Source organism: Empidonax traillii, unplaced genomic scaffold (genome assembly GCF_003031625.1).
Source record: "Empidonax traillii isolate 1590-97213 ecotype Southwest subspecies unplaced genomic scaffold, ASM303162v1 scaffold1132:size609636, whole genome shotgun sequence".
Classification (NCBI taxonomy): domain Eukaryota; kingdom Metazoa; phylum Chordata; class Aves; order Passeriformes; family Tyrannidae; genus Empidonax; species Empidonax traillii.
The window spans coordinates 35,201-61,711 of record NW_020956325.1 but is presented as its reverse complement, the minus strand read 5'-3'; the positions used below and the strand labels follow the sequence as shown (position 1 = coordinate 61,711).

Below are 26,511 nucleotides of genomic sequence, written 5' to 3'. Positions count from 1 at the left end.
GTCCTGAAAAAGTGACCCTGAGGATTGTGGTAGGTCCCAAATCCAGTTTTACTGTAAATTAAGCTTTACTCCACTGAAAATAAAAAGTACACCCACAAATAATAATTAAAAAAACCCTTTAAGTATGAAGCATAGTCCTGGGTCCTTTACTTAAAAAAAAAACCAAAAACATAAACCAACAAAACAACAAACAAACCAACAAAAACCATAATAAAAAAACCACCTTCCCAGCTGGAGGTTGCGAGACAGTAACGTTGTACAATGTCACCTTAACGAATGAATTCTCCAAAGAAACCCAGCTCAAAACAAGGGTTATGCAGCATTACTACCCAAAGAGGCTGATATGCGGTTGCCATACTGTTGTGCAGCAAATTATATGGTGCAATAGCTTTTTTTTAAAGGTTTTCCTCTTATTTTTGAAAGCTTTAAAAATAACGCAATGTAATATTTTGATATTACAGTATTAACAAATAGTGCTTGATTAAAGACATCGGCAAGTCTTCATAGCAACACACAAAGTTAAAATGACCATCAGAGGTAAATAAAGAAATACAATAACTGACAGCTAGGTAAGAACGTAGCTGAGGATTTAATTATAAATCCATTCATGTTTAATTTTTTCAGAGAATGTTAGAAAGATCTAAATGTTACAGCTACTTGAAAAGGGTTGTTACGAGTACAGCTGGTGGCCTTGCTGGTCGAGCAACAGGGTATTCAGAAACCTGATTCAAAAAGTAGTGAGTCAAAGGTGACTAAAAGGCTTAAATACAGTCATATCTGGGTAAAAATACATATTTTTAATTGGAATGGAAGGACCTCAGCTTCTTTCACTGGAGGAGATAAACCTCCACAGCTACTTAAAGCACCCCCAGGAACATTTTCTTGCAAGACCATTTCGAAAAGCTGTAGCTGAAATTTTCAACTGTTTAAGCTTGTACTTGCTAAACAACCCGAGTTACTGGATTGTGACAATTTTATTTACACACCAGCTATTATGTGCACTTAAAACAGTTAAATGAAAGTAGCTAACAACAAAATATGCCCAGTATAGTCGTTGGCTCCACGGTGCTGGCAGGTTCGATATGTACAGTGCCAGCAGGGACTATCACTCCAGAAATGGCCCTTCTGATGTTTTATAGTGGTTATAATATTATCATTTACTTTAATTGCATTTGAGGGGGGGAGTGGGAAAGTGGCAGCTTTCACAGTTAGGAGAGTTTCACAGGGAAGGCTGGTCCAGGTAACAGAGTACAGTTACACCAACGTTCAGGAAGCTGATTCACTTACCTTTAGGAATACAAGTCAGCTTTAACACAAACAAAGCCACACCAAAACCCAGCCCTTGGAACTTGGTTAACCGAGCCAGGGTTAAAAATGACCACTTAGCAACAAAGCTCAAAAGAAGGAAAAAAAAAAAAAAAAAAGACATACACTTGGAAAATTCCAGTTTTAGGAGCACTTTTCCACTTCCAAAAATCTCAGCCAAATGAGAAAAAGACCTTCTGTAAGACAATAATGTGCCGTTTAATCTGCGGTGCGTTACCGAGATAAAGTCATGGACAGACCCAGTTTGGAACTCTGCTTATCAAAATAGGCTAAACTTGTGATTGCACTCGTGTTGTTCTGAAGAAACGACTGAAAATTTTTCATCAGCAATTGTACAACTTCTTTATACAAAACCCAGAAAGCCGCTGGCATTGTATGTACACGATTCAGGGAGACCGTCCCGACGGAAAACGCAGCCCAGGCAGGGGTTTGGCATTTACGGAACGAGAGTTTTCGTGAGCACAGGAAGTTTGGTAAAATGCAAGCAAATTCTTCCTTGTAGAGGATTAACAGCAGGTGCACAAATGGATCTTAAAACTCGGCTCCTTTACAGGTTTAGACCAGAGACAGACAGTATTAAGACCCAGGACACAGGTTATCGTGACAGGCTCCTGGGAGCGCTGCAGGAGTTCAGTTTTTCATCTGGCAGTCAGATAAGGAACCCAGAAAAAGCATCTGCAGCTGCTCTCCAGCACCCGTAGGGGCTATTTTAGAGCAGCATCAGACATTTGGCATGTGCTAGGAAAAAAAAGGAAGGAAACTACTGAGAAAAAATGGTGGCTGTAGCTGGAGGGAGACGTTTAGGAAAGCCTTGGGGTTTGTCAGTCCCTTCCTTGGAGAGGGCAAAGCCTCCTTGGCACGTGCCCCAGCCAGAGCCTGAAAACGTGGGGAAGGCCAGACACTGATACCTGGGACCTTCCCCACAGTGCCAAAAGTACATGGAAAAGGAAAATGGTCAGGGTTTCGTGCTGTGTTTTTTTTTTACTAGTGGAATAAAATCTGAATACCAGAATTCACTGAGAATCTATATACACCACATTTTAGTTCAACACACACCAATCTTAAAGTCAAGATTGACTATTTTTGCATTTGTGGAATGGCTAGAGCTGGGCTAAATCTCAGCCTCCCAGGAGACTTTGGATGAGGGCAGAGTTTCCCGAGGGTTCCGCCCCAGATTCGCAGTTTGTCCCAAATGTGGAAGCAACCGGTGCAGTGAGCACAGTGCCACGAACACCCAGGGAACAAGGATGGATATTCCTGCAATATTAGAACTTGTGTGCTGGAAGTGGATCTGAGAATCTAGCCACAGCCCTGAACCAGAACACAAACTTCAGATGAAGAGTTTATTCTTTTTTTATTCTCACTACAAGTTAAACCACCTACAATATCACTTATATATTGCCATTGTTACTCTGGAAAGGTGTGATATAAAATGCTGTAAGACCCGGTACCTTTTCAATTTATATAAACACAGTGAACTTCATTACTGTACATGTACTCTGCAACTACAGCTTAGCTGTAAATCCCCCACACACAATGGTATGGACATTAACCCCTCTATCCCCATTAAACTGTACATCAAGACAATACAAATTTACTGTCCCCACCCACCCCTTACAAAAAAATAATACTCTAAAAGCAACCTACTGCAACTTTTAATTAAGACGATTACATATATTTTAGACCAATTGCTTTAAAGCAAGAAGGCAGTATAAACCTTCTAGGAAAATTTTTATAAAAGAGGTTAAGAAATATAAGACAATTTATACATTTAAAAACTTACAATAAATAAGAGATGCAGGCATTTTTGAATACTAAGTACTATAATCCAATAAAAGAACATCTTGATGTTCTGAAGCCATAGGTTGAAACTTAATCGTTCCTCACGTTTCTTCTCATCTCCATGCTTTTCAGATTGGTTAACCATGACTGGGTACTATGGCTCATTACTCTTCACAAATACTGTGGCCGGGGAAAAATGGTTAATTTTGCTACTAAAAATGTTATAATACACTTTCTGCTCATCATCCTGAAGCGTCCCCCATAGTCAGTGACTCACAGGCTGCAGGGCGGTGGCTGCCCCTCTCACAAGTCAGAACAATATTTGCTGGAAGTAACAAGATTCATACCCCATCACAAACACCTTGCACTGAGAAGAATCATAACTTAGTCCTGCAGTGAAATATCCCTTTTCCTCATTTTTTGTCTTGCAAAATTCAGATGAAGATCACAGCATATTCATGATAAAGTTATACAACTGATTCAGCACCACAAAATGAATTGGGAGACATGACCGTCTGTCCTGGGTTGCAGGATCACAGGTTAGCCAGGAGAGTGCATTGTACTGTTCCAGAACAAACCTGAAAGACAAACAACCTGCTGTCAGCCCGACAGAGTCTCTCCCCAGGATTTCACAGCCCTAATTTACTATAATCCAGCTTCCTTGGCACTAAAAACATCACATAGGTTTGCCAACATCCTGAAATAACATGTCTTCCCAATTATTACCAGCAGCTCAATGCTAACCTTGCTTTCAGTGGAGAGCTGTCACTGTAATTGTCTCTGCTTAATTCACGTCAAGAGGTTCATATATTAAAAAAATACAAAGGAGAAAAACCAGCTGTTTTCTCAACAAGTGTCCCTGTTTGTTTACATGAGGCTGGGCTCCTTCCTTCAGCACTTCAGATGTCCCACAAGATTCTGGCTGAACTATTCCTGTCTTCTGTGTTAGACATCAAACTATTTGAGCAATTCATTGCCTTTCAGACATTTTCAGCTGCACCCAACACTGACTAGTTCATGAAGGGCTTTAATTCCACTGTTCTGTGACACCTCATCACTTCAAGCACAGCGATTTCTCTGGGTCTGGGATGCACTCAGGATATCAGCAGCACAAAAAACCAACAGCAGGGCAAACAGCCCTGGAGCTTCCCCGAGCAGCACTCAGACGGAAGGCACCCTGTTTCTGCACCGTACATACCTGAGCACATCAGAAGTTTGATTAGAATCAAGTGGATGGGAGTGTTTACTGTGGAGTAGCTCGTCTGATTGCACTGAAGGCACGTGGAGGTGCAAAGAGGCCTGAGGAGGAAGGAGGAAACCAGAAGTTACTGCCTCGTTCAACTACACTGTATTTTCCTGCCCCCGCGTTGTTGGCCTGTACCTTGCAGTCACCTTCTCTCTCTGACACACAAGCCAACCCCAATCTTATCCTTAAGAAAGAGATTAATTTACTGCATTTTTTACCCAGTGCAAATGAGATATGACATTGCACTTGTGCACCTCCCTCTGCACCAGCACTTCCCACAGGAGTCCAGCCTTAACCAGAGCTCTGTCCACAAACTCAACCTGTTCTTACAAAACTCTGAGGAAACCACAAGCAAACCAGACCCTCCACTTCCTTGCCACTTCCACCACTCATTTCTCTTCCCTCAAAAAAAACAAAAAAAAAAGTGAAGACAAAAACCCCAATCTCAAGAATTTCCCATCCAACCCCTCCTGAAGCAAAAGCAGAGCTATCCCAAGAGCCCAGCAGTGGCTCTGTTGGGAACACCGGCGTTCCCAGCTCTGATCCCAGCAGGACAGCGGCTCTACGGTACCTTAAGGAACAAGGGACACTGATTTTGTGCTTGAGGACACGCTGACCAAAACCAGTCAGGCAATGGACCTGCTTTGGCAGTTGACACAAAATAGCCGAGGGCCAGTGGCTGCTGCAGAATGTTGGTGACTTCATCGTGGGATTCCGTGGACAGCAATCGGTCTGTGCCTTGACCCTGCAACACAACAGCGAAGGGATCCTGTCAGGATTGGCAGAAATTATCAGTAGCTTTTGGAACACAAAGCATCTTGAAATAGCCAAGCATGACATGACAACCCCAGGGATTCACAGCTTTTCATTCCACAAAGGGAAGTGAGCAGATGGAGAAGAAGCGGACAAAACACACATGCAGCTGCAGTTACCGCAATAGTTACCTTGCCCATATCACCTCCGTGGGGGTAGTGGGACCCTGGAGAATGCACAGGGGATCCACCAGGGGATGCAGGAAGAATATTTATAATATCGGGATCAAGATCATCTCCAGTGTCTAACAAGTCAAAGATTCCCATTCCATCTGCTCCATCTTGAAAAAGAACAAGAGCAGTGAGTTCCTACAGTGTCCCTGGGCACAGGACATGACAATGCACTCTGAAATCAGTGACCTTCCATAGCAATGGAAACGGCTCATCAGAGAAAACCCAACGCACGAACCGTTGTTTGTGTTGAAGGCCAGGTCCAGGTTCTCGGTGGTGTAAGTTGAGGATGCCACTTGCACGGAGGCAGACGTGGGGAACACCAGGATGTGGGTGCAGGACGTGTCCTGGGGCGTGTTCAGCTGGGACGTCTGCATGTTCAGGGTGGTGCTGCGCCCGAACACCGAGCCCGTCGACACCGAATCTGTGGGGACAGACCGAGTGTTTCCTCAGCTCTCCAAACCCTGCCCCAGCAGCTCCTGTGCCAGAGACAGAGAGCGAGCTCCCCAGTACCTGGCATGATAATGAAGGATCCCTGGGGTTCCATGGCCACCAAGCAAGCACTGAGGATGCTGGGAGAGTCTGCAGCGGAGATCCCACACATCCTGCACATGTCCTTGAGCCTCTTGCTCAGGGACTGCAGGTTCCGGCGGCTCAGCAAACAGCTCCAGTCTGAGGGGACAAGGACACAGGTTTGTCTAGAACAGCTCTCGCTGCAGAACACAGACTTGTATTTTACAAACTGTACATCTGTTAATAGAGAATATACAAAGGAGCTCCAAAACTGTCTCAGTTTTCTTCCAGGAACAGGGACAGACACTTGATGTTATTGAAAATTTCAAGCTTCAAATTAAGTTTCAGACTCCAAAAAAGGCTAATATTACCTTTTAATTCCCCGTGTCCTATTCTTCCCAAACGGCCTATTACGACTCTCCATGGCAAAGAGCTCATCTGCACAAGTCCCAGGCACCACTCCCAGAGTTTCTGAAGGCCAAGCCTGCGGGCAGAACCCTTTTTCCTGCGAGCTCTAGAATTGGGACAGAAGGGAAAACAAAGCTCAAACCCACCTGCAGCAAGTCTTTATCACCACGTTTGGAACTCAGGAACTGGCCAGTTTGGTTCTCACCTGTTGGGGACGTCGATGTTGATGATGCAGGTTTCTAACTGCTCCCCATAGAGGTCCGTGCAGGATGCAAGAAGCCATCTCTGATCGTGGGACAAACAGTAGCCCACAAAAAGCACGTTGTACTTCTGGCCAGCTTCTCCAAAGGTTTCTCCCAGTTCTGTCTGCTTGTCCTTTACCGGGGCCAGTATGAAGGGAGGGGTGTAGAGCCGGATACACTCAGGTCTCTGCAAGGGTGACAGAACAGACAGGGGAGTTTTGGGCAGCAATTCCTGCTAACAGCTCTACTCAGTTACATGTTTAACAAACATGCACACAAACCCTCAACAACACTCACATCAGGGCTCTTGAGGGCAGTTTCCATGGCCAAACCCGGGCCAAAGCCAGTCAAGGTTTTCACGTTGGTGGAAGTTGGGAGAGGCCTCCGACACTGAGTGAAAGCTGAGAATGCCAAAGATTTTAAATGCTGGGTGTAAATCTGCCGTTCTTCGTGTTTCACGGGCTGGAGTAGGTACTGACATGGGACAATCTGCAATAGATTGGAGGAGAGCAAAATAAAACACCGTGGCATCATTAAATGGCTTTTGAATAGAGTTTGGGTAAGCTGCTTTTTGAATTTTACTCCAGAATCAGATGTCTCTGGTTCTTGAGTCGAGCTGGCTCACCTGCACAGAAATGATGTTCTTGATGTTGGGAGGAAGAACCTGAACCATCTCGAGGAAGCAGCGCAGAAGTCCAAGTGTCCACAAACTGGATGAGCTGCTGTTCTCATCCTTTTTTTCATATGTGAAAGGATCAATGATGTAAACTACAATTGCAGGTGGGTAAGTGATAGCATGTGAATCTCCATCTGTGGGGACTCCGACTTTATCACGATCCATAGTGCTGCAAAGGGAAGTTCGAAGCCAGTTACAAAAAGCTGAGTTTTTATAAAGATTTGGTTTTACCTTAAAACTAAGATCACATTGTCAAATATTAATCTGAAAGGCCTTCAAGTCAATTGTGATGCAAGAAACAGCATTTGTAGTTCATTTCTCTCTGTGAGCTTGTGAGTAACTCTGAATCCCTTGTCTTTTCTTTAGCCTTTTTTATTACAGCAGCTCAACGGTCGCTGAACTGGGGAACGAGAATATCTACAAGGCCAGTCTGTCAGTAAGAGCTGTACTCACTACTACAACTTTGATTACAGAAAACAGAACTCTAAGTGCCAATTATCTGTTTCTCCCCCACTCCCCAGCCCTTTAAAATACTGAAGAGAGTACTTTGGTGAATTTTCTCTCTTTGGAGAGAGAAGCAAAAAAAAAAAAGACAGTTTATTTCTGTACCACAGCAGACACAGATACAATTAGAACTGCAGCTACAAGTGGAGCCAGAAAGCTCAGCTCCACCATCCCTGGATGTCAGTCTCCCTGAAAAGCAGCCCGGTGACTAAAAAATAAATGCAGGAATTTCATGAAGGGGACGAGGGCGCTGCCCAGCCGCAGTGTGAGCCTGCAGCTCCGTACCTTTCGGAAACCTCGGGATGTGTCTGTGCAGGAGCCGCAGCAGCGTCCCCAGCCATGGCTGCTGCCTGCAGTGGCTGCTGCTGCTGCCCCCCTGCCTGCCCATTCTGCCCCGGCGCAGCCTGGGTGGGCAGCGCGGCCGCGGCGCCGCCGCTCAGGGCGCTGAACGGGGGGAAGGAGGAGGGTTTGCTGGGGGCGATGCCACCGCCCAGGCTGCCAGAGGAGGACGAGGGGGCAGTGGTGGTCAGCGTGGAATTGGCCGTGGTGGCTGCAGAGGACATGGCACTGTTGGACGTTGCTGTGATGGTGCTGCTGGTGGCGGCTGCGGGAGCCGACGCCGGAGGGTTGGGATTCCCGGCGCCGGCTGGCACGGGGGGCAGAGCAGAGCCTGGCTGGCTGCAGGGAGGGACCAGGTTGGTTTGGGAGAGTAAAGAGTTGTCCAAGGGCTGAGAAGCGAGATAAGGACCTAAAAGCAGAAGAAAAAGCATAAAATTTATATTGGAGCTGTTTTAAAGCTTATGTAAATCTACAGATGTAACAAAACAGAGAGCAAACCTTGAGCATGTGTTTTACCTCCCAAATTCAAACACCTGTATTCAATTTACACATTCTGCTATTTCCACAAGAATCTTTCAGAAATATCCAGAAATCTATTTTTAAAATAATTTTGTTTCCAGCCACGCTGAATTGCTGGAAATCACTGCTTTAGAATCCAAGGCCCCAAAACACGAAGAGAACCAAAATCCCTGTCAGCATCCACAGTGCCATTCCCTAAGGGCACTGCTGCATGAGAAGAGACCATTTTAGCACACATTGAAATACAGGGGGGTTGGATTTTCCCCTTCTGAGCTTAAAACCAGAAAACTGCCACAATCAGCAGGACAAGAAGCCGTGGTGTCTTCTCCTCTGTTGGAACAGAGGAAGTGGTAACAGCATGAAATAAGAAACACTGAAAGCCAAGCCCTACCCAGCTCATATCTGCAAACTTGAGCGTAGAGTTTGAGTTTGGAGAAGGCTTCGTTGTTGGCATTGGCTGTCTGGGAGAACCACTCCGTCACCAGCTTCTCCGACAGCTTCTTGGAGGCCGTGGGGCCGACCCTCATGATGCCATCGGGCAGCAGCTTGCAGATGGGTCTGTGCTGCCCCAGCCTGCAGGACTGCACACAGGGGAAACAAGACATCAGGAGCTGCTCAGCCTCAGCAACTCTTAAATACCACCCAGAAGATACATCAGAAAGGCAGAGACCTGCCGGTTTAGTTCCAGTATTCCAAAGGAAATTTTGATTCTGAAATTACAGCACCGTGAATTATCGTAACGAGCTTTTATGGTTTATTTTCGGCGTGTTCCCGAATGCAAACAGGCAGGTTGACACACCACCCACTGTACCCTTTCCCACAATCCAAGCATGGAATTAATCAATTAAATGGAGGTGAAACAATTAGGGTGGCAATACAGGGGTTGGCCACCGAGTGGCGTTTGGCGGGTGAGGACTCATCGGCAGCAGCACAGACAGCCCTTATCTTCCCAGTGCCCATTCCCCAAATCCTCGCGAGCAGCTTTCCCAGATAGCATTGTGTGCATTTGTACGGGCTCACACAAGCCTGATAAGCCCTTATGACACGTGTTAGGAACAGCCTTTCACAAATCCATCCCCCTGCAAGTGGCACCCAGCCCGCACCTCGTAGATGGCGGTGAGATCCCGGAAGAAGCTCTTGGCTCCGTTGAGCAGAGCCTCGTTCTCCGGGCACACCACGACATAGGCAACGTCCCTCTGGGATCCATAGGGCTCCAGCATCAGCCTCTCCCAGTAGGGCAGAGCGAACGGAGACAGCACCAGGAAATCGTAATCGTATCCCAGCAAAAACGTCGGGATTGGCAGTGGTTCCGGGGACTCGTCCGTTCCTGGAAAAGCAAGACGTGATTTCCAGTACATTAAGCAGAAGGCTTAAAATGAACACCCTGATTCCAGGAAACATGGACAGAACTGCCTCTAATTCCCAGCACTCCCAGGAAGGGGCTCTGATAATCAGCGGAATAGTTCTCAGTTTAACAGATCCAAAGCGTAGGATCCAACCTTCTGGAAAAAAGCATCAGCTCATTATTATGTGGCAGCTCTGAGGGCCTCGAGAAGTTGTCCCACAGTGTTTGATAGTTCTGTTAATTCCCAGACAATCAGGAACAGAGCTGGACTGGCCAGGAAGCCTTTCCCATGGAGCCAAAGCAATCAGGGACCAAAGATGGGGGACAAATGTAAATATTTTAAGCAGATAAATAAAGGGCCAGAAGAGGAAACAAACTTAAGAGGGTGCATTTCCATGTACTGTAAATGTGTAATTGCCACGTTCTAAATATAGCTCCAGAAGATCTGCTGGTGAAAGGTCACTCCTGTGCACAGTGGTAAATCAATCCCATATGCTAATGAAGTCATTAAACCTGAGTGCACAAAATTCACCTTTATCTGGAAAGGTGCATCATGTGTTGGCCACTCCAAACATTTATCAGAGACAACACACTGGATAATCTCAGATCTTGGCCACTCCTGAAGCTACTGAGCAATAAACCACACCTTTTTGAGCATTTCAAACCCAGTATTTTTAACTACTCTCTTTTTAGGGCAATTAAAATGGGCTAATTCTTTTAAATAAAAGAATTTTGAGTAAAAAAACACCGGGCAGTTACTCAGTTTTTAACACTGAAACCACCTTTGCAATCTCAGCGGCTGAAGTGTCAGGTGTGTACAAACAGTGCAAGCCAAGCTGTAAATTTTAACTGCACATCTTTAATTCATTGCCTGTTTGAAGGAATATAAATATTTTGTGTTTTTCCAAAGAGCAGAATTCTCCCCTGTCTAACAGCTCTCGTTAGTGCAAAGAAAGGTCAAGTGCTGGTTAGAATTCCAACGGGCTGAGCAGCACCAGCCTCATGGAGCGGTGGGAACGGACAGAATTCCGTGGATTCGTTACCGTAGGAGCCTCTCCCAGCCATCTTGTGGAACTGCTGCCACGTGAGGGGTCCCTGCACCCCCCAGGACCGGACCGTCCTCTTCTTCTGGATGGCGTCCTGCAGGACGGGCTGCAGCGACAGCAGCATGCGCAGGATGTCCTGGGAACACTGCATGCTCACATCCACCACTGCGGGCAAAAACACGGTCAGGGGCCTCTGCGGGCACAGCACAGCCCCCCAGCCAGCCACACCCCCGAATTAGGGACACAAGGGACGTTTGGAGCAGCATCTTCTGGTCTGAACCGCAGCGAAGGGCTGGGGGATGTGAAGTCGAGAACGCGCTCATTTACAGCTCTCCCCCTTCCCCTCCCAGTCACTGCAGAAAAATCCAGCTGTGTTTTTGGGGGTTTTGTTTTTCCTCTGGAGTTTTCCCCCACTGAAAGGCTCCCATCTTAGGAGGTAAACTAAAGGAAAACACCCTAAAATAAAACAAATAACCAAACCAACCAACCAACCAACAACAACAACAATCCCAAGCAAGTTGTGCACTCCTTAAATCCCGGCTTTCCCTCCCAACAAAGGCGGGTTTGCAGACTGCCACCCAGTGCTCGCTGCAGAGAAGGCTCCAGCAGCCTCAGCCCGTTTCATCGGGAGCCACCACTGGGCCATTTCGGGTACAGAGTTTAGAACCTGCCACCAAATTTTCCGTGGCTACAATTCCCAAGCCTTCCGTTTCAAAGTATCCTTCCAGCTTTTTATCCCAAACACCGAGGTCACAGTAACACCCAATCTTCTCCTGGGGGCCTGAAAGCATCAATTTATCTACAGCCCCGGCTTTCCCAGTGAATCCCCCCAGGATCCACATGAACCTGGCTGTGCTCTGAGCTCCTCATCCTCATCACCACTGTGAACTGCAGCTCCCTGGGATCCACAACTTTACCCTTCACCCCTAAACCTGGGGAGCTGCTACTGGAAAATACCACCAGAAGTATCTAAGTACACACAACAAAGGGCATTCCTTGAGGAAGGCCCTAGAAGGAAAAGCCCAAGGATCTCTGGCAGATCCAGCACACAGTGAAGGCCACAGCAATGCTGGTTTTAATCACACGTGCCATTAACCCACTGGCCCCTCCCCTTAAAGAAAGGGGGAAGCCAAGTGAATCAGAGCTGGTTAATTCTGCCACTGTGGCCTTGACAATCCAGGCACCACTTGAAGCCCTCCACTTCCTACAGGCATCATTCCAGAGCCTCTGGAGAGCCAGGAGCTGCTTTGGAGGATAAAGCCAGGGAAGCGCCATGGACAGTGACAGGGATCTGATGTTAACACTTCACATCATTAGGAATTTACACCTGATGGCAGCCAAGGCCTCCCTCTGCTTGGTGTGTCAGTACAGAAGGTAAAAGGACTGGTTATTCTGAACAGAAGTTTGCACAAACGTGCAGGTGGCAAAAAACAGCCTTAAGCATCAAATATTCACAAAGGAAAACCACAAAAAAGGAAACTTGGAAAAAAAACCTCCACAAAACCAAAAAAAATGCCCCCCAAAACAGGCGGACAAGTAAAAAATAAGCTGTTTTCAATACTTACCATTTCTTTTTGACCAGTGGTGCAAGCAAGTAGTTTTCACAAGTGCTTCATCAACCTTCCCTCCTGACATATTGTCCATGAACTGCCGTCCATGTTCCAAGGCCAAGTAGCAGTCATTGCAACAATCCCTTTCTTCCACACGTACCGCGCTGGGAGCGGCCCCAACCTTGGGGACGGAGTCTTGATCCGCCGCTCCGAAGGGGGAGAACAAGTTGGTGCACTGATCCTGCAGCAACAGTATCAACTCATCGGGCAGCTTCTCGGGCTCCTTCATTCCCCCGCCGCCGTGCTCGATGGCCGTGGCCCGCAGAGCCTCGAAGCGCTTCTCCGCCTCTTTGCCGCACTCCGTGTTGCGCCCCAGGATGTCCAGCTCGTCCTCCAGGAACAGGCCGGAGCTGTTGCCGAATTTCCTGTTCATGACGGCGCTGAAGCCGCAGGTGCACCTGTACTGGGCCTCCTGCGTGGGGTCGGGGATGTAAACTCCGACGTCGGCGCCTTTGATGTTCATGTTGCAGACGCAGATGCAGCAGCTGTCGAAGTTGCAGTCCTTGAAGAGGTTCATGACGGACTCGGAGAGGATGAGGTTGACGTACAGGCTGTGTGCCTCTGGGATGGAAGGCACGGTGGCGGGTTCCACGGAGTTCAGGGGCCTGCAGGTGGAGGGGGTGGAGGCGGGCGAGTACAGGTCCGAGTTCTCGTACTTCACCGAGCCCTGGGCGCTCGCCGGCCCTCCCGCCCCGCGCGGCGTCCTGGGTGTCCTGGGCGTCCTGGGAGTCGGGAAGCGAGGGGTGGAGGGAGAGGGGAGGATCCCGGCGCCGCTGTTGCTGGGGGGGGCGCTGCTAGGGGGCATCCCGAACGGAGTGTGGGTCTGGGGGGTGTAGGCAGGGCCGTACTCCTGGTCCAGAGCGCTCCCGTCGCTGCAGGGCCACAGGGAGGAGGAAAGGCGTTAATGCACAACACACCGGGACTGAAGACCAAGACTTCAGATTTCTAAAGAAGGACCTTCCTAATTAATTTTTGCTTTTTTAAGATAGTCTTTCATAATCCATAGCAAGATTTTTCACTCCCTGAGGAACTTCAAGAGCGTTTGTTCTAAATGACTTTGCAGGACTCCCACTGACAGCACTGTTAAGGAATCTTTCCCTGCCTCCTCTCATCCTTTCCTTTGCACAAAGCTCTCAGGAAACAAGTGTGGTCAGAATAAATTATAAATTCTGGGGTTGTGTGGAGTCTAAAGGACACCTTTTTTATTCATGTTTTATTTACATGTGTGTTGACACACACTGAGAAAATACAGCAGCTCTATCAACAGCAAATTCAGCTGAATCCACAAGGAAAGTATCACCTGGAAACATTTACATTTTCTTTCCTAAGCAGCTGAGTATCTCCAAAGACCTATAAGGCTAATGAGACCTGGAAACATTGCTTAGGAATGACCTTAACAGAAGAGACATCGGTATTTAATCCAGGATTTCATATTCCTATCATTTTATCCATTATCCCTGTCGCCTAATCCATTTACACCAGCAACTAACGCAGAAGAGAACAAGGAATGAACATTTTCCTCAAGAAGAGCTGCCAGCAAGACCCTCCCCACCCACTGCAGGGCACAGGAATGCCCCTGCAGTGCTGAGAGCAGGCACAGTCACACTGGGCACAGCTTCCAACCAGAGGGAATGTTTTCCCAATCCCAGCACAGCTGAGAGTGCTGCTACTGGAGAAAATAATTTAAGAAACAGCAGCACCACCTACTGAGCCCTCGTACCACACCACCACAAAAACCAAGTCCCAAGTTTACATTTCTCTTGATTGTTACCATCTTCATTACTTATTAAACCTGGCCTTGCACCATTAAGCTTCCCCAGGAAACCTTTAAAGGAGTAAAATGTATGTACAGTTAAGAAGCTATTTGGGAAGAATCTCTTCCAGCAGCTTTAACCATGAGGATCCTTCCCAGGACTCCTGTCAGTTGTACAAACACAGTGCATCTACAAACACCTCTCATTACTGATTTCCAAAACAAAGAGTGTTTGGAAATGACATCCCAAATTAGCCCTTCCCAGGTCATACCCATCTTTGATGAATGGCATGGCAGGGCCTGCAGGGAGCAGATCCAGCTTTCCCACAGTCCAGCTCTGGCGGTAAATGCATTCCTCGGGCAGTTTGATGGGAGGAAGACACTGGCTGGGAAGTGTCTTCAAGGGTGCAAACATGGAACATCCCACTAAAGCTTGACAGTTCTCAGGTTTATAGACATAAGAGTAATCCTGGGGGTGAGACATGGGACAGCATTAGTGTGGGAATCAGAGCAGTGCAGCAACAAAAACGCTTCTCCATAAAACGTGAGCGAGTTCAAGCAGCGGCTCCTTCATGCAAAGCCCTGTCCTTGGTGCAGGACACAGCTGAGATGTGCACACCATATGGACACGCACGGGTGCCAAAAGGCAATGCATCGACACAAACAACACTGCAGGCAGTGACTGAAGTGCATTTCTGCAGTTTACTGATGGCTCTTTAGGTACTGCTCCCCCTTGAAGTTTAAGGGGTAAAACATTATAAACTACTTACTCCAAAGTGTATGAGCAGCACAAGTTACAAATTGCACTTTGTTTCCCAGCATTCCTATTCAGCTCTAAACAATGAACTGCACCAGAATCATCATCAGGACCATCAGCACTGCCCACCTTTATTTCAGCAGGTTTGGGGCTGCAGAAACCCTCGTCCACTTCAATCCTGAACTGGGCTCCCACAGTGGAGCTGTTCCCTTCCAGGACTGTTCCTCCCAGTGTAGCGTCCATGCTGCCATACTCCTTGTTGTTCATGTTCATGGGAGAAAACCCCATGATGTGCTGTTCCAACGAAGGAGGAGTTGGGTACATCTTATGGAGATCTGCAGTGCCTGATTTCAGATCACAAGGCGACTTTAGAGCATGAAAACATTCCCAAGGGTTTCCCACCTCTCAAAATTCCAGAAGGGCGAATGAAGGGTCCATTTCCCAATTCCCACAGCGTATTAGGGTCCAATGTTTAGAGCTAGCATTCTCTTTAGGAATAAAACCCACAAATAAAGCTTACTTATGCAAGACAGAGGGTCCAGGTTTCCTGCTTTCGCCTCTTTGCAGTTGGATTTGTCGTCAGCGCCGTTCACTGTCCGTTTGGATCCAGGCTAAGAGAGAAGGATGGGAATTAAATCACTCCAGACATAAACATGTGTTCATGTTTCCTGCTAACAGGATGTTTCACAGCTGAGACTCTGTATAATATTTAGAAAAATTAAAATAAATAAATAAATCAGGAGCCCAGTGCCAGAGGCTGGGGTTACACTTAGTGCTGGTCACCCAGAGAACGCTCTCCCATCAAGTCCTGGTGCCATTAAAGGGAAAGACCAGTTATAAAATAACCCTCAGTACATTAACAGACACCAAAAAAAGCTAAACAGGGCTGCCCACAGTCCACCAGAGCAAACCACACACACTCCCACAGCCACAACATCGCTGGTGCCACCACATGAACGGGAACAGGAGAGACAGAAACACAAATCCTGAACCACGAGACGCAGGGAAGAAAAACTTGAAATGAAAAGCATGAGGTGTATTTTGTCATGTTTACAGAATATAAGAGTCTTCTTTTACACACTGATGACCTTTGATGGCTTTAAGATCCTTCAGCCCTTACTCAGCTGCAGCTCTCATTAAAGTTGATGGGCACTTTGTCTGGGTAAGGGGATTTGGGATTAAGCAGGAGCAAAGCACAGTTCAGAAAAGACAACTGATTACAAACAGTATTGAAATAGAAACTAGAAAGATAATGGATTCACAGCCATCAGAGACTGCAAGAGAAACTGTTCCAAGACAGTAACTGCTGCAGTGAAGCAGCTTATTTGGCACAGTGTCCACAGGTTTAAATGCCTTTTCTCTTTCAGGAGTTGCTGTTTTGTTTCGGTGTTACCTTCATTAACCAGTTCAACAGAACAGGAAAGAGAGCAGCAGGACCTGCTGAATCCGTAAAATCATAACTACAGGTCTATCCAAGCAGCATGTACTGTGTGGATTGAGGAAAGAAGATCAAAAGGTTGTTTGCATCCCAACTCTGGCTGTGTGAGTCAGGGAGAACAGAACGTCTGCACCCAGAGCCACAGTGCTTGTTTACAGGCGTGTTCTGCAACCCCTGCTGCAAATGCCAGGAGAGAAACAAAGAAATCAAACCCCAAACCACAGAAAGACAGGATTTGTTCCTTACTGTGAGTTCATCTTCGTCGGAGTTGAAGAGATTGTCCAGGTCTGTGTAGGACACCACCAGGTCTGTCTCGTGGAACAGGCTGGTCGATGCAGTGCGGGCGTGGGCAGCGACTCGTTGGGCATCTGAGAGACACAAACATGGCAAACCTCACACACATCACACACCACTGGCAACACATCTGCATCAAACCTTCACTAAAGAACTATTTCCACAGTTGGAGGGGAAAGGAAACAAAAGGCAGTGGCATATCCACGGCTCCACTCATCCATCTCACAAACAGGTGAGAGCCCCTCATTTTATAATATTTAGATTTTGGATTTTTTTTTTTTTTAGAGTTTTAGTTTAGATTTTTGAGGTTTAGATTTTTTAGAGTTTTAATGTTTAATTTGCAGCACACCAGTATCTCATTTCCTAATGAGAAAAATAAAACCACATTTGTTTGCAAGATGCAACCAAGAAGCGCTCCAAGCAGGCTGAAGGGGCAGGGAAATCCAAGGCACAAAACACAAAACTTAGCAGCCTGTTGGAATTTATTGGCTACTCAAGGTATCATTAACAGAGCACAATTAAAAGAGAGAGAGAGAGAAAAAGATTCTTTACCTTGCTTGACAGAAGGACTAAACAGAGACATTGCATCCTCTCCTTCGTGGGATAAAACTGTAACACTGGATGTCCCATCCTCAGCCTGTTAAAAAGGAGAGGGAAGGTGGCTTGAATTAGTTGGTGGGGTGGGAGGTGTTTCATCTCCCTGGGGGAGTTGTGTAGCTCTGGAAGCAGCAGGTTGTCCCTCCCCTGAGAGCTCAGGGGGCACTCTGGGGGGCTGGCAGGGGTACTGGAGGGGGCACTCTGGGGGGGGGCTGGCATCCACACACAGCTGGGCCTAATCAGCAAATCATTTCCCACACAAGCTCCCACGGCAGTTGGATTTGCCCCTCTCCTGTGGGGTGTCCGTGTGCTCTCAGTGCAGGTCTCGTGCAGCTGTGCTAAAGTGCAAAACACCAAATCAAAACTGCAACTCACTGTCCAGGCAACGAGTCAGGGCTCACCTCACCTACCCCCAACCCTTCCACTCCCGAGCAAAGCACTTGCCTTGTTCCTCCCCAGCACCTGCCAGCACCCATTCCCACCGGAGAGCCACTGGAGCGATGATTGCTGGGATCCCACAGTGATCTCCCAGTGCCACCCACAGACCCTGCTGCAACGGCACCAGCAGCACTGCAGGGACAGTGACACACGTGCTGCCTGATTGCACCGGTCACTGCTGCTGGGGTACCACATTTGTAAATCCCTCCTCAGTAAACACAGCAGGATTTACGTGGGATCTGCTGCCCAAGGCGATCGGGGTTAATCCCATCACCGCTTGTATCCTCACTCTTTCACTCACCTTGTGTTTCTTCCCGGCCTCCCTCTCAATGTTCTGCCTCTCCTTTTTGCTGTCAGGAAACAGGAATTCCACGTCACCATCCACAAAGGCATAAGGATCGATCTCGGGCTCCTGGTCAGCCTCTGTCGCTACAGCTGCCAGGAATTGGTTTTTACTCTGATACTGTTGCACCAGTTCATCTGAAACCTTCAAAGGTTTCCTACATTGCACCATTAATCTGAACAGGAGGAAAGGAGAAATCACAAAGGAATTATTTAGCACTTATTACACGGAATTATTTCTGCTATCACACAGCAGCTTCTTCTCCCCTTCCCACTTCCTTCCTTCCCACCCCAGCTCAGAGAAGTTTTCGGGCTCAAAATGAAGTCATCGGTGCTTCAGCATCAGCTCCTTGCCCACATCAGACACAGCCCTGTGATTCACCCTGCCCCGCTCTCCTCCAGCGCTGTCAATTCACATAAAGATCAGCAATTTATCCCAGCTCAGAGCTGTCATTTATTATAAAGTACAAGTGTATTAAACTCTCCACATCCAGCAACAGAAACCCAGCAGGTTACAGAATTTACTCAGTGCCATTCCCAAAAAGAGCCCAAGCACCAACCACAAGTAAAGCACCCAAGTGTCCCTGTGTTTAGTGACATTTACAACACTCAGATCAATCCAAATGAAGCTTCCAGCACTCCAATACCTAATTTACTAATGACAATAAGGAAACCACATTTGCCTTCATCAGCACTTTTTTCTTTTCTAATCATTCTGAGCCAAAACTCGAGTTGGTAAATACACTGAAATTCTTTTTTCTTTTTTTTTTTTTCCTATCAGGAGTATTAGTTTTACAAATATAACATTGCAGCAGGAAAAAGAGATGTTGGCAAGTAGAAAGTAAAAACAATTTTACATTGTCACAGACCCTTCCTAGAAATTGGGTTTTCCAAAAAAAAAAAAAAAAAAACGTTTCAGAGCCAACAGTAGTGGCAAATCCATCCATGCTGCTCATCCATGCTCAATAAAACCTTTTCTTTTTACTTAAATCCTGCAATAATTGCCATCAGAAATGAAAAAAAAAGGGGGTAAAATCAAGATGGAAATGACTTCCCAGTAACAAGGAATTAAACACCTGGAAAAATACATCCTGAAGGCAAGTAGAGCTTTCCAGTGTTTTTGACCACCACAGAGGAAGGGAAGGGAAAAGGGAACAGCCAGATATTCTGGGGGGGGGGGAAAAAAACTCTGCTAAGTTTTTGAAATCAAACTGGAGCCACACAAGGACCACGTCTTGAACAGCGAGAAAAACGTGTGGTGTGGATTAAAAAAACACTAAAACTCCTAGAAATGCCCACCTGGAAAGAGCTGAGCCATTCACCAGCTCATCTAACCCTGAAACAGCGACACAAGGGATGCCTGGGAAGCGTGAGCAGAGATCTGCAACAACCACAGCACCTTCAGTGCCTGCCCAGCCTCCCCACAGCCCCTCCTGGTGCTGCCAGCAGGGCACGGATCAGCTCCAGCCTCTGCTGCTGAGGAGCTGCTGCAGCTCTTCCACCACAACCTAAACACACTAAATCTAAAATAAAAAACCCCTCAGAGATTGGTGCTGATCACGGGAAGAGTCTCCTTTCACCTCGAGGAGGGGCAAAAAAGGGGGATAAAAATAACCACAACAAGTGAGGTGACAGAGGCAGCTCTGGGTGTGTTTGAGCTCCTCAGCCACGGCCCCAAGGCCAGGTTTGTCACCTCTGCCTCCAAATCCCAGCCCTGGGAAGCTCAGACTGCTGTTAACAGCCCTGTCAGCACCTGCTGCTTCCACTGGCAGCCTTTTCCAGCAGCCTGGCTACTCCCAGGGAAGATGGGACACAGGGAATTCCTTGCCAACCGAAGGGGACACAGCCCCAAGGTTCTGCCTCAGGCTTTGGGGTCTTGGTGATGGTTTGGGGTTTTGGGGGTGATGGTTTGGGGTTTTAGGGAGGTTTTTTCTTGTTTTACCAGCTAAAAGAAAATCCAAGTTCATTCACTGTGCAGTAAAACAGAGCTCAAACATAAGTTACAACACTAAAAGCACCAGTGTTGTTCTTTCCCTCCACTGCCCCTAAACTCCACAATTTCTTAAATCTTAGCATCAAGAAAAGGTGACCAGTTCCTTTCTCCTGATTCAAACAGCAGCAGAGCAGAACCTTTTACAAGCTGGTGCTCGATAACACTAATTTTCAGAAGTAAATTCTATTTATTTCAACTAAAACCTTCTTTTTAAATAGTTAGAGACTACAAATACTTTATTTCAAGACAGTATTAGCTCATGTTAGGGCTAAATAAATAAATAAATGTTCTCCTGTCCTAATGAACAAGGGCTTCCCACACCATCTGAGGCCCAAAAGCAGTTCACAACATCACTTGTTTTCTCTGAATAACCTCAAATCCTTTTGCACAACAAGGAGAATGTTCCATGTGCAAGAACATCAGTTTGTGTTCCTTCCTTCAAGCAGAAGTTTCTGATATTAGAAAATTAAATTCCTCCAGGAAAGCAGAGGAGCTTCCTCTGTGTTCATTCAGACACCATTTAAACATCATTTAAATGCTGAGTGAGAACAAGAGCACAACTGAGGGAGGGGAACCTTCCCCAGGATGTCTGCAGCTCAGACCATCCATGTTTCCTTCAAATACTGAGGCAAGCAAATCCTAAACCGAGAGAGAGATTTCTTTTTGAGCCCCAAACAGGCATCGTTTGGCTACGGATTAATTTTATAGCGTAAAAATAAATGTCATCGAGATCTGCTAAACCAGAGTGGAAATGAGAAAAAGCTGGAATCTCGCTACAGATCTGTGCTTTGTGCTCCCATTTCACAAGGATTATCTTGGATTCAGAGTTCTGCTGCCACATTAAACCCTGAGGAACTCCTGCCTCTGGCCTTTCCCTTCCCTCCTTTCCCGTGCTGGTACTCCAGGATCAAGCTCTACTTACTCTGTAACCGATGTTACGTTTTCCTGTCCAGCAGGTATTACTGGATCATCTCTCAACTTATCATTTGGAAGCTGGGGTGGCAAGAAGTCCACATCCTTTTTCTTTGGAACTTTGTAATACTTCCAAGTGGCGTCGGCTTCGTCCTCCTCCAGGTTGACGGCGGTGCCGACGTACACGGTGGGCTCGATGACCTCGGGGAAGGGAGCCGGGAAAGGCTGGGCCAAACCATCCAGTCTGTCTTCCATGGCCTTGCTGGGCACCAGGGGGTCCGGGGTTGGCATCTGGTAGAAGTGTTGGCTCTGGGGGGTGGAGGGGGCTTTGGGCACCCCCTCGTCGACGCCGTCGCAGGGGTGCGGGCTGAGCGGGGGGGGCTGCGGGGAACCGGCCAGCTCGGGGTTGTGCAGCTGAGGGGTCTTTGCTACGTCCGAGCTCCTGATGGTGGAGAACCTCACTTGGCTGTCCGGGGCAGCCATCACCAGCCTCTGGCTGGCCGAGTCTGCCTCCATGGCGACGTCATCGCTGACGGAGACGCGGTGGTGGAAGGGAGTCAGGGGGCGTTTCTGGGGCTTGTCCCCTTTGTCCTGTTTCTCGGTGGCCTTGTGCTTCGGGGCCGCCGGCGCCGGGGGGCCCGCGGGGGGGGCCTGGCCCTGCTGACCTGAATTCCTCGCTTTGAGATTTTTGTGCCTGCAGGATTAACACAAGGAGGGAGGGGGGAAAAGATTTCATGGTAATCTTTGGGATATGTCTCCTGTGTTGGTTTTCTCACTAGGCCAGAAGCTGCTTCTGAGCTGTGAAACACGACTAGAATTGACATGAACCTGCCCCTTCCCAACCATCACCCCAGTGGCATTGCAAGGGTTCAGAATACCATTTAAAAAAGCCTATAAAATCTGTCCTGGGAGCCAAACACACACACACACACACACACACACACAGAGAATCCTCAAAATGAAGACAGCATTTTAGAACTGCTCCAACAGAAATAGGCTGTCACGTGAGCACGTCGTCGCTTTTAACTCCTGCTGGAACACCACGGGAATCAGGGAATGGCTTCCTGAATTCCAGCACCAGGAGTGCTGCCCAAGCCTCAGTGGGTTAAGGAGCAGAGAATTAACATCAAGAACCGAGAAGCTCAATCCTACAGAAGCTATTTCCGAGCTTTTGTAGCCGTCTGGCGGCAAATTTAGCAAGTGTGGGGAAAAAAGAAAAACTCAGTGCGTTAGTCCAGCTGAGTTTGGACACTGAAAATGCACTTCATCTGCAGGTTGAAGATGCCAACCTCCTGGGCCATCTGACAGCAAGAGGCACGGGAAATCAAAGGTGACTGGGCTCTCGATCTGCACTGGGCCCTTGGGGCCGGGGGGGTTCTCATCACCCTCCCCCGAGCAAAGTTAAGCAGCACTCGTATTGAAAAAACAGGATTAGGCAGGGATAAAAGGTAAGAGGTATCAAAGGCTATTTTTACTCCAAACTCTCGTACACATCCACATGTTTCTCCCCACTTAGGATTCAAAACACGGGGAACAATGAGGGGGTTTGAGTCTCTGCAATCTCTTCTAGGCAATTGTGTATTTCTTGTGCACCCCGCAACTAGTTAATTGACTCTTTTTCTCTTAACTAGTGCTATTGCAGCTAAATTCTCCTTTATCAGAGTATTTAATCCTCCCCCACATCCCAGCTCTTCTCAGGACACCAGTATTGCCACAGAACTTAAACCAACCATTCAATAGAGGAGGAAAAAAACTGCATTTCTTGCAAAATGCCACATCCTCCAGACACGATTAGGTTTTTTTTAAGATCCCAATATCCATTGCAAGGCAATCAGTGTAACATTTAAATCAGAGAAAGCATTTAAACCTTTTGCAACCCTTCAGTCACCTGAAGATCAGTGTGTGCCCCAAGTACAGAAATGGAGAATCCACCCAAATGAACGTTTCCATTTCTCTAAGCACCTTCATTTACAGCCTGTGGCACTGCATCAGCAGCCTCACAAAGAAAGCCATAACAAAATCTGACAGGTAAATTCAGGGTTTCCCCCGGGGTTTTGATCCCTTCTTTTGCCCCCAGTCCCAAATAAGCCCCCCCTGGGACAGCCAGGCAGGTTTGGGTTTGCAGGCACAACCATCCTGCTCCTGATCCCCAGCCTGCTCCCTCCAAGGCTAATTAATGCCACAGCCCTCTAGGAAAGGTGGTTAAATCCTAAATAAACAGGCATTCCCTTCCCATTGCAGCCTGAGGAAGCTGCCCATGAGATAGTTACCACCCATGCACATAAAGGAGCTCCAGCCCAGGACCCAGGAATTGTCCCTGCACTGGCAGCTCAGGTGATTCACTCCAATCAACCCCCTGCATTAACTCACTGGGCAGAGCTTCAAGACCTACAATGACATTTAGGAGAGGAGATACAAATTTTGTTACAGCTTCCCTACGAGCAGCTACTGCTTAATTACTCCTGGAGGAGCGATCAGGAGCCCTCTCCTGAGCACTTCAATCTCCTGGAACATCTCTGGGCTGCAGCCCTGCCAAGTCCTGTACCTTGAACAATTGCAATTTGTCCTCTGCGTGGCTTCAACAAAATCCCAGGATGCCACCTTGTCAGCTGTCTCCTCCTCACACAAGCCATTTGATGTAGCAGAGTACTTCCTCCTAGGATTCAACACCAGGAGAGTTATTTGGGATCAACATATGTTCTTTTTCTTCTCTTCTGGCAAAGCTCGAGAGCGCTTTTGTGACACAAGGACTCGGCAAAGAAATGATAAACAGAGCCTTTTAGTGACACCTCGAACTGCGAACTGAACAAATCATTCCTGAACAGTCAGGGAAAAATTAACTCCTTTAAAATGGTTTATTGTAAGAGTAAAGCACCTTCTGGAGCATCTCTAACAGAGCTGCTTTCTGCAAGGAACACGCAGGATCCCAAGGGTATTTTTAGTTCCAAGGGGTGAGTACTTACTTGTTCTGGGCTCTGTTCATGTTGCACTCCTGCCAAACTCTGTCCACCACTTGGTTGGCCAATTTCCTGGGGATTTTCCCCCCATGGTGGCTGGTACTGTCAGAGATAAATCCATCTGAAACCGAGGAGAACTTCACCCATTTCTGGGCAGATTGAGCATCAACTGAAAAGAGCAGCAGAGGAACAGCTTTAGGTAATGGGGCAAAGCACTCCCAGCTCCACTTCAATCACCACAGGGAGAAAAGGATCTTGACTCAACGTTAGGAAAGAAAAACACACAGAAAATTTAGGAGCAGTAGCAGATTATTATAACTAAGAAATAAGGCACAATATATGTTTATAAGTGTGCTGGCTGTTCTTTATTTTTGAATAAACTACTGACCTGAAAAAGAAAATCACTTGAGCAAAGCCAACACTATTATTTAAAGAAGGGTCAAACTTAGGTAACAGAAGAGCTTGGGAGGAAAAAAAGAAATCATACCCCTTGTGCACAATAAAACATATTTATATCAGTCACCTGAAACTATCCCTGAGTTAAAGCAGTTTCCCAAAGCACCACTCACACCCAGGACAGAAACTCAGCTCCAAGGAATCCTCCTTGGGCTGTGAAAAAAGCTGAAGACGTCACCTTGCTCCCCAGTGATTGAGTGCACAAGGTTTATAAAGCCATGGCACAACACAGACACGAACATGAACAAAGACAGGGGGGAAAAACCCCAGAACTTGCCCACAGCAACCCAAAGCACTGGGGAACCACAGCAGTGCTGATGTCCCACCTCACAGGAGTTTGAGTTCATTTTGGCCACAGCTGGACAGCACAGACTGGGTTCACTACAACCAACTGCCCTGAAGGAATGTGGATTTTATAACAAGCTGCAGTGAGAAGCCCTGGCTCCTCCGTGGACAGGGGTGGTTTGAAGGAGGAGCCCTGGGAGCTCCCTCTGCCCTACCTGTCTGAACCTCCTCCGGGGACGTCGGCGGGGTCAGAGTCACCGAGGACATGGCAGGGTCTCTGGTGGCAGCAGGCACTTGGTGGACACCCAAGCAAGTGGTTGAGCAGTGGGGTGCCCCCACGGTGCTGGGGGCAGGGATGTCTGTCTGAGGGACCAGCACGAAGCACGCCGGGTACACCATCCTCACCCCAGCTGCGAACGGGACGTGGCACAGTTATTTACCGAACACTCACACTTCAGATCATCAAAGGCATCATTTCAGCAGCCGCTCCTAAGCTTACACACCCTCCTCTGCCTCCTGGAGCATTCTGCTTGGACAAAACTCCTGCTGTCACCCTCAGCATCACTTTATCATTTGTTTTATCAGGAAGATTTGGGTGGATGAGTAAACCGGGCTTTGTGCAGGGGGGGCAGAGACAGCCCTGGCAGGGACACATCACTTTGTTTTATAAAGGTTGAAACCACAGTTTGCAGTATCATTCAACACTGACAACACTCCCACCAGCACAAGGGTCTCCAGCCACCTCTGCAGCACCTTCAGGGAAGGGATTGCATCAGTTGGCAACTCAAAGGTCACCAGCCCTTGGCAGAGAACAAACTGCTGCAGGCAGGGATTGGGATTTTGGGAACAGCAGCACATAAAGCAGGGCCTGAGAACAGCCAGTTCTCCAGGGCTGGGGGTTTGAAGCCATCCCTGAGAGGCACATCTGTTCTGTGGGAATTTGCACCGGCTCTGGAACAGGACAACTTGCCTTTGGTGCAGCTCAGATGTCAACAGGGAGAGTCCAGGCGTTTTTTTATTCTCTTAATTATTCATTTAAAAAAAAACTATCTTGTCTCTCAGGGCACACAAGAAAAAGACCTGCTGCTAACAGCTCTGCAAAATCCACTTTAAATAATAACTCATCTTAGATAGTCCTGAGCATCGAACAGAAAAACAAACCCCCAACAGCCACTGCAAAAAGAATAAAATGGGGCCACTTCTGCATTCAGAACTTTGCAGGCCTAATCAGCCAGTTTATTTCAGGAATTAAAAGGTAATCTGAGTGCTCACCAACAAGGACTTCAACAGCAGCTAAAGAATCATCCTCCCAGTCCATTTCTTCCTGCTTTTCCTCAGATCCCTCCTTCAAGTTGGATGTGACAGGATAGAATTGTTTCCATTCCCCAATGAGCTTTTTTGTGGATGAATCAGAAAGCTTGAAGGACTGCCCTGTGAGTGTGCCATTCAACCCAAAGGGGCTCAGGATTACTGGAAGGTAAATCAAAACACATGGGAGATGATAAATCGAAACACAGCGGAGATTTTTATCAGCCCCAAATTCACCCTGCCCCTCAGGAACAGCAGCACTGTCACTGCAGCCACACCACATAAACAATTGTCAAAATGCAGCCTGACCAGGTTTGACTTTTAGCAACAGATACAAAGTTAAATTTACATGTACTGTGAGGATTGAGGCACCCCAATAAGAATTACAAATGAATCTCATTAAAACAAGCAACAGGCAAGTTTTCCTCTTGGCTTGTGAGGA

General features: G+C 47.3%; 1 protein-coding gene across 1 annotated transcript in view; it reads right to left on the bottom strand.

Annotated features, from left to right (window-relative positions):
- Positions 1 to 389: 389 nt before the first annotated feature.
- MED13 (mediator complex subunit 13) overlaps positions 390 to 26,511 on the bottom strand; it is a 48,806-nt gene continuing 22,684 nt past the window's right edge. The window contains exons 5-30 of the mRNA XM_027905229.1: positions 26,034 to 26,231; positions 24,977 to 25,171; positions 24,027 to 24,189; positions 23,609 to 23,719; positions 21,074 to 21,757; positions 18,118 to 18,334; positions 17,334 to 17,418; positions 16,734 to 16,855; positions 15,570 to 15,660; positions 15,179 to 15,393; positions 14,565 to 14,761; positions 12,495 to 13,411; positions 10,927 to 11,094; positions 9,642 to 9,865; positions 8,930 to 9,119; positions 7,966 to 8,428; positions 7,126 to 7,345; positions 6,798 to 6,989; positions 6,464 to 6,687; positions 6,222 to 6,364; positions 5,851 to 6,009; positions 5,576 to 5,761; positions 5,299 to 5,447; positions 4,926 to 5,099; positions 4,307 to 4,407; positions 390 to 3,686 (exon numbers count right to left, since the gene is read on the bottom strand). Of these exons, the coding sequence (XP_027761030.1) occupies positions 3,554 to 3,686; positions 4,307 to 4,407; positions 4,926 to 5,099; positions 5,299 to 5,447; positions 5,576 to 5,761; positions 5,851 to 6,009; positions 6,222 to 6,364; positions 6,464 to 6,687; positions 6,798 to 6,989; positions 7,126 to 7,345; positions 7,966 to 8,428; positions 8,930 to 9,119; positions 9,642 to 9,865; positions 10,927 to 11,094; positions 12,495 to 13,411; positions 14,565 to 14,761; positions 15,179 to 15,393; positions 15,570 to 15,660; positions 16,734 to 16,855; positions 17,334 to 17,418; positions 18,118 to 18,334; positions 21,074 to 21,757; positions 23,609 to 23,719; positions 24,027 to 24,189; positions 24,977 to 25,171; positions 26,034 to 26,231 (5,921 nt within the window). The 3' untranslated portion in view covers positions 390 to 3,553. The remainder of the gene's footprint in view (positions 3,687 to 4,306; positions 4,408 to 4,925; positions 5,100 to 5,298; positions 5,448 to 5,575; positions 5,762 to 5,850; positions 6,010 to 6,221; positions 6,365 to 6,463; positions 6,688 to 6,797; positions 6,990 to 7,125; positions 7,346 to 7,965; positions 8,429 to 8,929; positions 9,120 to 9,641; positions 9,866 to 10,926; positions 11,095 to 12,494; positions 13,412 to 14,564; positions 14,762 to 15,178; positions 15,394 to 15,569; positions 15,661 to 16,733; positions 16,856 to 17,333; positions 17,419 to 18,117; positions 18,335 to 21,073; positions 21,758 to 23,608; positions 23,720 to 24,026; positions 24,190 to 24,976; positions 25,172 to 26,033; positions 26,232 to 26,511) is intronic.